At 39.0% G+C, this 14,047-nt stretch overlaps 1 protein-coding gene across 1 annotated transcript in view; it reads left to right on the forward strand.

Moving 5' to 3' along the window:
• The window catches only part of fras1 (Fraser extracellular matrix complex subunit 1), a 313,566-nt gene that overhangs the window by 256,158 nt on the left and 43,361 nt on the right, over positions 1–14,047 (forward strand). The window contains exons 40-43 of the mRNA XM_088076327.1: positions 1,096–1,228; positions 6,367–6,557; positions 8,440–8,593; positions 13,396–13,659. Coding sequence (XP_087932453.1) covers positions 1,096–1,228; positions 6,367–6,557; positions 8,440–8,593; positions 13,396–13,659 — 742 coding nt within the window. The remainder of the gene's footprint in view (positions 1–1,095; positions 1,229–6,366; positions 6,558–8,439; positions 8,594–13,395; positions 13,660–14,047) is intronic.

Raw genomic sequence — 14,047 nt, forward strand, 5'->3', positions numbered from 1 at the left:
ACGACACTGTGTGTGTGCGTGTGTGTGTCTCTGGTGGAGGAGGAGGGAGAAATGATGTCAGACCTAATGAGGGTTACACTGGTGCTCGCTGCAGAGCCTCCCTCAGGGATGAATCCTGTATCAGCACTGCAGAGCTGCCCCTCCAGAAACATACAAAGTGAAATCTCAAAGGTTTCTACTTTCAAACATCTCCTTTAGTTAGCTGGGAGGCCTTTCTTTAAAGCAGCAATCGTCTCAAAGTACAACACAAAGTGGTACTCCTGCAGTGGTTACACCTGATAACAGTCTGAATCGTTTTGGGAAACTAAAAAGAACAACATAAAGGTGGAAGCAACTCCCAGACAACAAACCTCAAGCAGCACTTGATAATTTGCCAACTTTCTCAGCCCTTCAGACTTTCTTCAAGCATTTTGAATTAATTCTCAATAAATCTAAAACCAAATGACTCAAATCTGGTAAAAACAAAGACTTTATATTGATTTTTCCCATTTGTTCACACCACAGAGACTAACAGAACCAGCATTAAATTTATTTTTAGTTTTAAGGACAAAGCATGTTTTCTGAATGTGTATTTATGACACAAAAGTTTTTGTTTTTTCCATCAACTCCTTTATTAACATCTTATACCCACTAGTCTGGAGTGGGAGAGGACATTGTGCTGCTGTTTGAGATAGAAATAAACAAAGTGAAAAGTAACCAACAGATTTTGAAAAGAATCAAAATGTGAACAAAAACATTTTAATTGAATCCCGTGTAGCTGGTTGTGTGTTATTGATTCGCTTGTTGGACCTGTTTATTCACAAAAATACCTTTTATCTGGTGCCGTCTCTCTGCTGCATCTTTTCAATCCCTTTCACTGATTTTAATCAAAAGTATGTGATTAAAAGTCGTCAGTCCTTATTTGACCTGTGTGCTCCTCTTACAGTTGCAACCAGCAAGTGTCCTCTTAGGAGGGAGGGGAAATAAAAGCAGAGCATGTTTTCTTACATCCAAATGTCTGACCATTTAGAGGCAAACCTTTACTTTTTGGCAACATGTGAAATAAATGACCCTAAAAGCCAAAATACATGAGTTATTTGCGTATTTTGTTTTTAGGTCCAAGAAGGCAGCCGAGTGCAGCTATCTACCAATCACATCATAGTGTCGGACCTGGACACGCCCAAGAAGGACCTGCTGGTTTGGCTCATCAGTCCTCCAAAATATGGCTTCATCGAAAACACCAACAGAGGTGAGACTTTGATTTATCAGCACTCTGATGTTTAGAGTTTAAGAGTTTAAACTTAAGATTATGGACTTGGTTGAATCCAAATGTCCACTTGTCCACAACACACTTGCAGACTTGTGGACTTTGCAGGTGAGTTTACAAGAAGCCTGCGAGTGTAGAGGACTTTCCAAAACCACAATTTATCAAGTCCTCAAGAGGCTTCAGCTTCAGGTGGACTTTCTGCAGACATCCAGATAGTCCGCTTCACCATAATTCACTTGTTTAACAAGGCAAAGCAGCTTTATTTGTATTGCACATTTCATACAGCAAGGCAATTCAAAGTGCTTTACAGAGCAATAAAATATAAAATATATTAAAGAACAGAGACTTACGATAAAAGAGTAAAGAGAAAAGAAATAAAAGGTCAAATTAATTACTAAATGATTTACTTTTTTCTCTTAAATCACCATCAAAAATAACAAAAGTGCAGACAAAAGGTTTTAACTTACACCATAAGAACAAAAGTATTGGGCCACACCTCTTAATCATTGGTTTCAGGTGTGTCATTCAGTCCCATTGACACAGGTGTATAAAATCTGGGTGAATGGGCAAAAATTCCCACAGACACACTCCAAAATCTTGCGCAAAGCCTTTCCAGAAGAGTGGAAGCTGTTATAGCTGCAAAAGGGAGGAACAACTCCATATTAATGCCTGTGGATTTGGAACGGGACGTCATAAAAGCTCCTGTAGGTGTAATGTGTAAGAGGCCCAATACCTTTGTCCATAGAGTGTAAATTCAATTTCGGTTTTATTTATAAAGCCCATTATCACAAATCACAATTTCCCTCAGAGGGCTTTACAGCATACGACATCCTTCTCTCCTGAGGCCCTCACAGCGACTGAGGAAAACTCCCCCTCAAACAAAAGATAAAAAGATTAATTAAAATGATTTAAAAATCAAGTTTTGAAAATATGTTTGTTATCATTACAGGCTGGAATAAGCAATATTAAAAGAGGAACGTTTTGCCCACAATTCATCGCAAAACAGACCTGACACTCTAATTTTCCAATTGCTGACTAAAAACAAACAATGCATTATTGTTTTAAAAACGTACTTGAATCATGTAGGCCAGAAATAACATTCAACCATATGATAATACAGAAATATGTAGACGTATAGGTAATCAAATTGCATTTTATTACTGCAGCCTGTAATACCAAATGTAAAGGCTAAGAAAATTGACCGAAAAACATCAAAAGGAGGTCTTTCAATGTAAGAAATACCCAACAAATTTAGTCATAGTGCCCTTATTTACAAACGTTTCTGTGTGTAAACATGCAGCCGGCAGTCTCTGCGTGATGACAGTGAACACGTCACAGCACATACGACTGAAGTCTGCGAGGAGTCAGTCTGCAGGAAAACATTTGGATTCAGCCGATGTTTCTTTTCTTCTTCATGTCGCTCACGTAAGGTTACAAATCAGAACATGCAATAACAAATATGAGCACATGTGACACAGTGTTACTTCTGTGCGCACGTATGCAGTCACACCTGCATTTCCCTGAATAATTTTCACATTTCTATTGATGTCACACTCGTACGCACACAATCCCAAGTTGAATTCCCCGCGGTGTCGCTGCCATCTGTCACAGCCTGATTATGTTGCGGGTTAGCACTGCCAGATAGCCGGCTACAGATGGAGCCATTGTTGAAGGCCCAATTTTGTCTGCATGCTCGCTCAGCTGCCGCTGCACTTTTCTTCTGTCCCTCACAAGAATTGTTTGGAAACATGAAAAAGGTGAGATGAGTTGAAAAGGAACTGATCCCCTCTGGGAAAACGTGTCATTGTGCGAGCAGAGTGGAAATCGAAAATCAAATAAAACACTTGGACATTGACAGAAATGGCAAAAAAAGCAAAAGATGCTCACAGTAAAGTGATACAGTTGGGGTCAGAAGTGCATAACATTTGGAGCTTGTCGATATTTTAGAGAATTGTTGAGGGTGTGTGAAGTTTCATGATTCGCACATTAGGGGTTTTACACAATAGTCAACGATCAAAACATTTAGTCGCCACTTTGCATTGTTGTTGACTACTCTATGGTTTTTGTTTGCTGCAGACATAAAGCAGCTTTGTGCATATAATACACACTACACACTGGCTCTGCTATTCTCCAAATAACCCACTTTGCTCTTACAACATTTATTTGAAAAATATTTAAAACACACAGAATTTAAGCAAAGAAAAGACTGAGATATATCTGAGATACGGGGGTTACCATCTTGCTCTGTTGATGTCATTGAGAGTTGGATTCTGTGCTGTAGCGATATCCATAGTGGGGAAGTTCCCACCGAAAAAAATCCCCTTTTTGTATAATTGAATAACTCATAAAACCGAACTTTTCATAAAAACACGTGAACAAACATCAGAGTGATGAGAACTACCTTCAGTGACAGAAATCACCTTTGGGAATAATGTGTTTGTTGTGTACTTTGAGTTTTTCGTTTGGCCTCCGTCCCATTCATTAACACAGAGGGGCGGGCTTTATGACCTATACTGCAGTCAGACACCAGGGGGCGATCCAGATTGAAAAGCTACACTTTGGGGGAGCTGTCATATTGTCCATCTTTACATAAAGTTCATAGTTGCTGTAGTCAAACGCCATCTGCAGCTCGCACAAGCATGCTGGAGATTTAGTCCAATCAGATCGCAGCTCATTTGTAAACAGCCTCTCAGAGCAAAGGTGGAGGAAGGTGGGTCATTACTCTTCGTACACTGGTTATATGAGATGTTTTTGACCAGAAAAATACACAATCTCATATGTGTGCCATATGCATGAACACAGCAAAAGTTATCAAAAATAAAGAATGAAAGTTTATAAAATGAGCTAAACAGTCCCTAAGTGTTAAAGCCATGGCTACATTTTTTTTTAAGCAACAGCAGAAAAAAACAGTTGAAATGTAAAGCTGCACCGTTCATTTTTAAGAACAGATGTGAAGGTGTAGTCATACAGATTAGGCTCGGCTATATTACATGCACAAAGAGTTATCAGATGTAATGAAGGATGCGTGCAGTCACATATTTATATTGTCTGCTGCAGTACATAAGCAGCTGGCTCCGGTCTTCTCCCTCTGCGTCCTTGATGGCTGCTGGAGCAGAGGGACTATCGTTGGTATTCAGCAGAGGCGCTCAGCAGTGTGAGGTGACTGGATCGCTGCTGTCACCGAGGCACAGGGGAGGCCGGTCGGTGTCAATGTGTCGCCTGTTTGTCTCAACAAAACCAACAGGTCTTGCAACGACATGCAGATGCACGGAAACACAAAAGGCATTCACCCACATGTGTTCTGCATTTTCATGATTACATTAAGGAACAACATACAGAACAGAAAACACACCTACATACATATGCTTTATTTATATGCAAATCAGCTTCCAGCAACCATTTATATTTGTGTGGTTAGACAGAGACAGGCACACATTATGCATTGTGATTTTAATAGCTGGTGCAGGAGCATTTAAACATGCATATGCATATATCAGTGCATGTTTATTTTATAAGTAAAAGTTAGGCTGAGGTTAGCGATGTTAGTTGGTCCATCAATCAGTCCACTACTTTTTTTAATTTCATAGAATGAGTACTGGTGTGCATTAGTCAAATTATTTAAAATTTGCCTCAGAATGCTTTACAAGCTTTGCAACACACAACAGCCTCCAGAAAATAGCCTAATGTTTGTCATCTATCACTCATTCATCCATTTATTTCATTCAGCATCATACATTTTTTCTCAGCTGTACTTTCAAATAACTGATACATACATTCATACAGACTTGATTATAGCTATTTAAAAATTTCCTTGGAGACCAAAATTAATTTCTTCAGCAAAGGGGAATAGGTTTTTAGTAGAGAATGCCTTTAAAGTAACTGTAAATGTAAAAGTTAAAGATATTTAACCCTTAGGGACTATTTTGCGCTTTTCATTCTTCATTATTTAATAATTTTGGGGGTGTTCATGCATATGGCATACATTTTGGCAAGATTGTGTATTTTTGTTTAATCTCGGAATTTCCAGCTCAGCTCCAACAATAAGTCCAAAATTTCTGTTTTGTTTTTTTCATCTAAAAACATAGTGGCATCATAATAAAAACCTGGCATTTAAAGGATTAAAAATTATTGAATATTTAATATTTATGATTAGGACTGATATTGGTTAAAAATGAACTCAGCGAAAGTACAAAGTAATATTAATGTATACATTTTTTAAAGCTTGATTTTGAAAAGCACGTTTTGTGCACAGAGTGATGCAAGTGTCACTCTGTGTGTAATATCAAAGCGAGCCCTTAAGGGTTAACTCATTCCCTGCTGTCTACTCGTATATGGATTATTGTCAGCTCTTCATTAGTCTAGTTTAATATGAGATAGACGGAGATGTCAGCAGGGTTGCTTTTCTTTTTTTTTCGTTCTGAAATCAGCAGATAACATGTCTGAGATGGGATTGTTTTTTTCTCTGGTGGCTGCAGGTAATTTCCCATCCTGATCAGATTATCAGAGGTCAGATAAGAGACTCCCGTCCCTCACTTTATGTCAGCCACATGATGGAGATGTGATGTGATTCACTGTTGTGCCTCAAACACACACACACACACACACACACACACACACACACACATCAGCTATTCCCTGCAGAGCCCTGACTCAGCTCACCACAGACTCATCCATCTTCTGTGACGACGGCGCTCACGCTTTGTCTCAAACTTCAGAGATTTCAAGGTTGATTTTCACTACGACTCTCTGTTGAAAGCTGTGAGTGACAGAATCGAAGGGAACTGTAAAAGAGTCTCGGTGCAGCCATCCCGCATCCAAACTGCCAGACAAAAGGAGAATAAAAAAGGCAGTTTGGGGAAAAGAGACAAGTTGTGCTGTCGTTCAGCAGTCAGATGATGGAAGTGACGGCACGTTAACCGTCGCCTGAGAGGAACACGAGTCTTGTGTTACAGGACGGTGAACGCAGCAGTGTACAAAGTGCTGCTGTGATGTGAACTCAACTGCAAGATACACATGAATGTGACAAAGTGACACAACTTCTTAGGACAGGTTTCCAAAAATATCAAAAACTGGAGGCCAGATTTCTAATATCTGTTTCTTTCTATCCTCCCGTCCATTAGGAGGCTCAGTTAGCGGCTCGCGGGTCGTCACACCTGACGTGCCTTTCTCCGTGGAGGACCTGACGTCTGACCACATCTTCTACGTCCAGGACAGCCAGGACCAAGCTGAGGCCAAACAGGACATCTTCAGCTTCTACATCAGTGACGGACAGAGCCAGACAGAAGCTTTCAACGTCGAAATCGACATCCAGGTAGCTGGTTTCTATCCACTATAACTTCTTAAATTGTGAAGCAAGTATTCTTTCTTGTTAACATATAATAAATATCCAGATTTGTTGTTTTATGTAACTTATATTAAAACTACAGACACATTTTCTTTACACTCATTCTTCGAAGAGGAAGAACACGTCGTTTCCTTCAGCCCCTCCATCTGTTCTAGTTATCACTATTATCATCCCCTTGTTACATAAATGCTTCTGTCCCTGAAACCCTGTGATCCCTTTATCATCTGAACAGTGAAATAACAACTTAAATGAGAGACTGTTCAATGGAGGTCTGCACTCAGAAGTTACTGGTAAAAGTTAATCTGTTACGGAAAAAACTTTGCTGATTTTCAACCTGCTTCGTATTTCGACAGTGTGTGTAGTATGTGTTAATGAAGTGTGGTGAACTTACCGCTTATCAGCGACCAGATCTCCCTGCTTATTCGCCAGCTCAAATCCACTGGCGTGTCCAGAGTGTGTTTTAATGGGGTCACCCAAGTGGGACACTGACTTCTGCAGGGGTGGCATGAAATACGAGCGCTGCTGCGGGAACACATTTCGGCATCGCTTTAATTTGCCATTTTTTTTCTCCACTACCCATAACTGCTTTAATTACTGACATTGCAATGTCTGACATTCCTGTTCATAGTTTAGTTTAAAAGATTAATAGATCAACGAATCACAACACAACAGAGCAGAATAACACCACACAAATATAAAATAAAGCTTCCATACTACAAAGTAAGTATAAAATGCCGACAAAAAAGTGCCAAAAAAATAAAAATAGATAATCCTGTGTAAACCATAGATGTGTTAAGAAGATCTGGATACAGCGTGAAGGCGGAGCGTTGTTCGTTCCTAAGAGAGCTGCTCAGTCGAAGCATGAAAAGCAGAAAAAAGCTCTATTTCCGCAGTATGAAAGTACCTGGATCTTTTGCACTACCTATGAGGCGCGAGCACGACAGACTTAAGGCGGCCGAGTTTACCTGAGCGGGTAACTTACACCTGCAGAGCGACTTCCTGTTTAGCGCTTCCCTAGCTTTTATGGCGGTCTAAAAACTTTGATCTTGCGGCTTTTTAAGACTTTCCAAATCAAACTGGATGACTTAAATCTAGACAGTGAAATGAGTCGTTTTAACGTATTGTTTAACTGTAATGAAAGATTGCTTGTTACCAGCTAGCCGCCATATTATTATTTTTTTAACTTTGGTCTGGTGCAGTGCATTCTGGTAATTGTAGGTTTCCACCTCTTGAGCAAAAGTGAGCGCACACAGCCCTTTTTCTCTGTTTTCTCTGAGTGTTTCCGTCTTTTTACTGCGTGGACAGCCCAGGTTTATGGAAAGACCCTCTCATCATTTCTTGTCTTCAGAAGAGCTCAGTAAAGGTTTCTGATTTTTATTTATCATAATCATCCCAATCTTTTCACCCAACCTAAGACCAAAACACACACTGACTAATGCACTTTAATTTAGTTGAGACTTTACAGCCTCACGCTCCATCGGTAATTTAGGAATGGACCGTCTCACACAGCAGTAAACCATTATCCTTGATCTGCAGGAGGCTTCATCTGAGGAAAAATAAAAACAGCTCCATCCTCAAACTGTCAGCCCAAACAAACTCTGCATCCCAATCAATCACTTCAACCCGTTTTACTTCTTGAGTTAAATTGATGAGGCTGTCATTGAGCTGTTAAGTGTGTGTGTGTGTGTGTGTGTGTGTGTGTGTGTGTGTACGTGAGCTGTTTGCATACTGTAAATCTCTGAGTGTGTGCTTGTAGAGGTGGTAGTCAATGCAAAATAATCTGTTTGATCGCAGGAATCTGGGAGCGTGTCATTATCTTCTGAAGAGTTTTCTTCATTTTTCTCTGCAGAGTAAAGAGGACAGAGAACCCGTGGTGGCGGTCAGCAGCATCCATGTGGAGGAAAACTCTGGAGTCGTCATCACCAACTCGTCACTCAGCGTCCACGACCCGGACACACCGGAGAACGAGATCCTCTTCACCATCATCAGGAAGCCTCACTACGGTGAGCACAGTGGTTCAAATATTATTGAGTACATTTACCAAAGTACTGTACTTTAGGGAAAATTTGAGACACTTGTACTTTACTTAAGTCTGTTCTTTTCATGCCACTTTGTACTTCTATTTTACTACATTTCAGAAGGAAATATTGAACTTTTTACTGCACTACATTTATCTTTAGTCACTAGTTACTTTACAAAATAAGATTTCTGCATAAAGAGCAAACAAAACTACCTACTACCCAAGAATTAATACAAGTACAGCTGAAACACTTAGTTGGTTTATCATTTATCAGCTATTGATAGAACATTAGTGAGTAACTATTTCTGATAAACATTTTAGTTGTTTTCTAATTTATTTTGAATAATTTTATGATTTTTACATTTTTAAAAACTTTATGGATGGGGTACTTTTACTTTTAATACTTTATGTACATGTTCCTGATTATACTTTTACATGCAACAGAGTATTTTTACAGTGTGGTATTAGTATTTTTACTTAAGTATTGAGTCTGAATACTTACACTCAGGGTAGTCTAGATAAAAAATATTGCAGTCTCATGCAAAAACTGCAGTAAATCTTTATGACTAATAAGTTATGAATATTTACTTAAGTCTGTTCATGTTTCTGATTATTTTTCCTTTATTTTACTTAAGTAACATTTTCCATGCAGGACTTTAATTTCGAAAAGAATATTGTTACACTGTGATATTAGTATTCTTACTTAAGTAAAGTATCTGAATACTTCCTCCACACACAAACTACCATATAAAGCATCACACTCAGGATAGTCTTAAAGTAATGCAGTCTAATGCAAAAACCCTGCAATAAATCCTACCTTTGTTATACTGATAGAGGTTATGACTATTTACTCTGCTCTCTGTAATGTAAATAGGTTTTACAAACATATTAGAAACACCTCTTATCATCAAAATGACAACAAAATTGAAAAAGGCTAAACATTTAAACATCGATGAAGGAAGAGTCTATTCCAGGACTCATATATGAGATTGAAATTGAAGTTAAGATAGATGTACCTGGGGAACTGAGTATCAAAATTTACACTGCAGAAGTTCAAATTTTTCTCTGGATTCTGAGCTCGACATGTTGACGCATCTGATGAGAGTTTTCCTCAAATACACATTTCGGTCTCTTTAAATGCCAAAGTTGGCACAAAAATCTTGTATCAACACCTAAAAGCAAACTGTGTATCTGCTGCACAGTGTTAATGCAAGGTGCTATTCATACAAATGAAATGTCTGAATGAAGATTTTTCTGCTGCTTCTGTAGACATTCACACATACACACACACATACACACACACATCATAAGCTGTCTTTTATTTCACGGTAATCATGTTGCCTTAAGATCAAGGCCTACTTGATCCTACTACCGAAGAAAAACATTCAGTGGTAGCGCAGACATGTAATGATCTTATTTATGTAAATCTTAATGATATAGCACTTACTTAAAACACAAACACCATTCAGCCGTCAAACACTGCTGGCGACCAGCGGATGATATGCAGAGCACATGTGAGAAACCGATGAACAGAAAAATGTATCGCATTAACTTATCTCTGCAAAAATCCATCAAAGACAATCACGCAGAAAGACAGTGATTTTTTTAAGGTGGTAAAAATACATTTTGCTGCGTCCCCTGTCCAAAGCCATACATTGCTTCGCTGGTGGTACTCCTGTCTGCTTCTCCAAACTGGGGACGTGCTGACCGCCACCTACTGTAGCGAATACACTGACAATGGATAAGTACCTCATAAAACCCAATTTAAAAGATCAGAACTGTCCATTTAAGTAGTAATTATAGCATCATAATTGCTGTTTTTAACATATAATTGAGATGTCAGCCACAGAAGAGCTTTAATAGCAGATTCTCTTTTATTCACAAACACACAGAAACAGCACATACGGCACATACGCGCTGGAAAAAATCATGCAAACAGATGTGTAGTCAGTTTATTAGCATATAGACCCACATACACAACACATATACTATCAGATGTTCCCTCTACACACACACACACACACACACACACACACACACACACACACACACACCACAAACTAATAAGCAGCCCAGCAGAGAGTTATGCTGAGGGGTATCCAGCATGTTGATAGTAAATTGTTCTGAACTTGATGGAGACGAACACACACTCTCTCTCACACACACACACACACTCGTAAACACATTACTCTCACTTCCGACACTCAAACAGTTTAAAAGAAGACAAACACACCGTTCGCCCGCTGCAGCGCCGCACACTGACTGCAGCCATTCCTCACACACTCGCCGCACACGACCGTGCGACACACACTCAAATCAACTGACCTCCAAACACTCTGTTTTCCTGACGTCCCCCTCTCCCTCCCAAATTGAGTTTTCTTTCCTGGCTGCCAAAGCTTTGGTAGACTAAAAGAAATTGCTTCACAAAAAAACCCATTTTTTTACCGGACAAAAAATATATTTCTTACTCAGCAATATATCATTTTACCCAATTTTAAAAGTTAACAGAATCAGAAACTGGGTAAAAAATCCAATAAAAGAAAGTGAAGAGCAGTAATAAGTAAAATTTGTCACATTGGAGTGATGTCAAAGGAGACAAAAAATATGCTGTTTTACTAAATTTGCATGAAGGAAAGAAAAATCCATCCCATGAGGAGCCACTTAGATAATTCTGTGTGTGAGATGTAGAAAACTGGCTTTAATAAAGTCACCAAACACCAGAGATTTGAAGCATGGGGAATGGAGCTGCAGCGACACAAAGAAGTGGCTTCTTCTGGCTGCATAAATTACCAAAGGAAGACAGGCAGTGTTAATTAAATAACTTTATGTATTTATAAACACTTTTAATTGGAAAATTAGCTGTCAGCTACAGTAATGTTAGCAGAGAAATGTAAGTTTTAGTGATTTCACTTTGTATAACAAGCATCCAGTTAAGCACCAGATTAATATAGAGTCAATGCTTTACTTTGATTTAACATTTAAAATTAGTTAATTGACATTTTCTAATTTACTATCTAGGCTCAAATAACTGGATTTCATGATTTCCTTTTTTTTTTTCAAAATGTGATTTGAAGTTTCCAAATTACAAATTGAATCTCCTGAGACACATTGCCCATTTTATTTAACTAAGGTAGAAAGAGAAAAACATAATAATTTACTAAACCTGGACGTTTTTGAAGCAACATTTCCTGTGGAGCTTTATTGTCACCTAATGTCAAGTTAAGTTAAGTTATTTAAATGCACATATTTGCACATCCACCTATGTCAGTTGCAGGTACATTAGAAAATATCACAATTTATTGATTATACTTATAGTTTCTATACTATAGTGTAATCGATAAACAGTGAAGCTGAGAGAGAGCAGCGCGTGGGATGGGCTGTCAAATGTGTGACCGTGGTTCAGTCATGAGCCTGATTTGTATTTTAAACTCATTTGCATTTTTTTAATGATCTGGTGAAGATTAGGAGGAATTTCAGCTCAAAAAACACATCTACTTTGAACACCATTAGCTTACATTTCCTCACAATCATATGAAATTATTTTGGTCTTGATGACAGTGCTCAAAATACCAGCTCACCAGATGACCCTCATGGATTTGTCCACCTAAAAATGTCCATTTGGTAATTGCTGGGTGTTATTTTCAACACTTCCCCACTGCCAGACACCTGCTAGGGGTCATTCCTCATCGCAGCCCCCCCCCCACCTCCTCTCTCCTCCCCAGTAAAAGCACCATAAAGCAGCCGGTGAAACCAAGTGCGCCCCCGCCATAAAACCAGCAGCGTGTACGGCTGATGGGACAGAGAGCAGGAGAGGAGTGATTTTGTTCAGGACGATGTGTCCCAAGCAGCTCGTCTTTCTAACAGGCTGCCTCTCCACTGTACTCACACACACACACACACACAGAGAGAGAGAAAAGTGCACAGATTTATCAGAAAAGACCCTTCCTAATAGAAATGTCAGGATGCTGCAACTCTTCAGCACACGCTGACACACACAGAAACAAAGTTGCATCATGCAATTGAACTTGTGTCGATTCAGCGAAAACTGCCAAAAAATAAATCACTCATGACTAAAATTATGCCCATTGGTTCATTTTCAAAGCATTATTTCATGTCAACATTAGGCAGTTACATGTATACTGAGTAATATATTATTTTACAATTTGTGTCTTTAATTAGCACATCACAGATCTGTTGGTTTCAACATACTGACGGTGGCCTGCTGGTTATATTGCAGGTTGTTTTGCTGCTGCTGGCTGCAGTGCTCTCACTCAGTACTGGAAAATATGGTCCAGGTCCAAGTCTCCACTGTCACTATTTAGTGAAAGAAAATATCAGGCAATTTATATATTTTTTGTACTTGATAATATTGGTCCACTACCAGCCTCAGAAAGTAAAAAAAAGGAAAACTTTAAAAGAATTGACAGAAATATTTTTAAAATGTATGTGTTTAAGGTAAAAAGAGAGTGTGTGTGTGTGTGTGTGTGTGTGTGTGTGTGTGTGTGTTTCCGCTCATTATGCTCCAGGATTTACTCTCAAATCCCATTTAAACCTGGGCTTTGATTTAAGAAGCGGTGTAATTTAGTGGAATCTAAAAAGTCTCATTAGTTACTACAAAGACCTTTCCCGTTTTTCACGCACCGTACGGGAAACTCAAACGTCCTCCATTTGACTGAGATAATCGCCGCACTTAACCAGATGCAGTTTGAGGTGCTTCTTTATTCAGCTACCACACACCTACACCCTCTTCAAAATCAGACGTTCATTAATCTTTTATTCCCTCAGGCAAACTCCGCAGGCGGCAGTTTTACTCGCAGCCGCTGGAGAACGGCCGGGTCCTCACGGAGGAATCTACGTTCACCTACCAGGACGTCTTGGACCGGCTGCTGGTCTACACACCTGAAACCGTCAGCGGGGGTGCAGATGAGATGAGTTTCACCCTCACAGACGGCATCCATACGTACACGGGCCACCTGGAGTTCACCATGGACGTGAGGAGGAGCGAAGGACCCAGAATGACCGTAAACAGGGGCCTGCAGCTCCCAGCAGGTAAGAGAGGAGGACGAAGGGTCATATCAGCACTTTGTTTTAACCTTTTAAAACCTGGATCCATATCAAATTTGTGGTGCTGCATTTAGACACCATTTAAACCTGTGTGCACAACTTGGAAAGAAATGTTCAGAAAATTGAAAAAAAAAAAAAAAAGTAAAAGAAAATGTATTGAAAATGAGCTGAGGGGGTTTAGAGATTATCCAGAAAAATAAAATTAAATGTCCTGAAAAATATATTTATAACTCCTATCATATATTGAAAATGATGCTACATACATACACACTTTCTTAAGGTCATTTTCTTGTTTGTTTTTTTTTGTTTGTTTATGTCCTTTTCTTTTTTTTTGGTGCTTATTTTTAGATAATTCTCTTGTAATTTTTTTAAA

Source organism: Plectropomus leopardus, chromosome 4 (assembly GCF_026936395.1).
Source record: "Plectropomus leopardus strain MGB_pleo_1.0 chromosome 4, ASM2693639v1, whole genome shotgun sequence".
Taxonomy (NCBI): Eukaryota; Metazoa; Chordata; class Actinopteri; order Perciformes; family Serranidae; genus Plectropomus; species Plectropomus leopardus.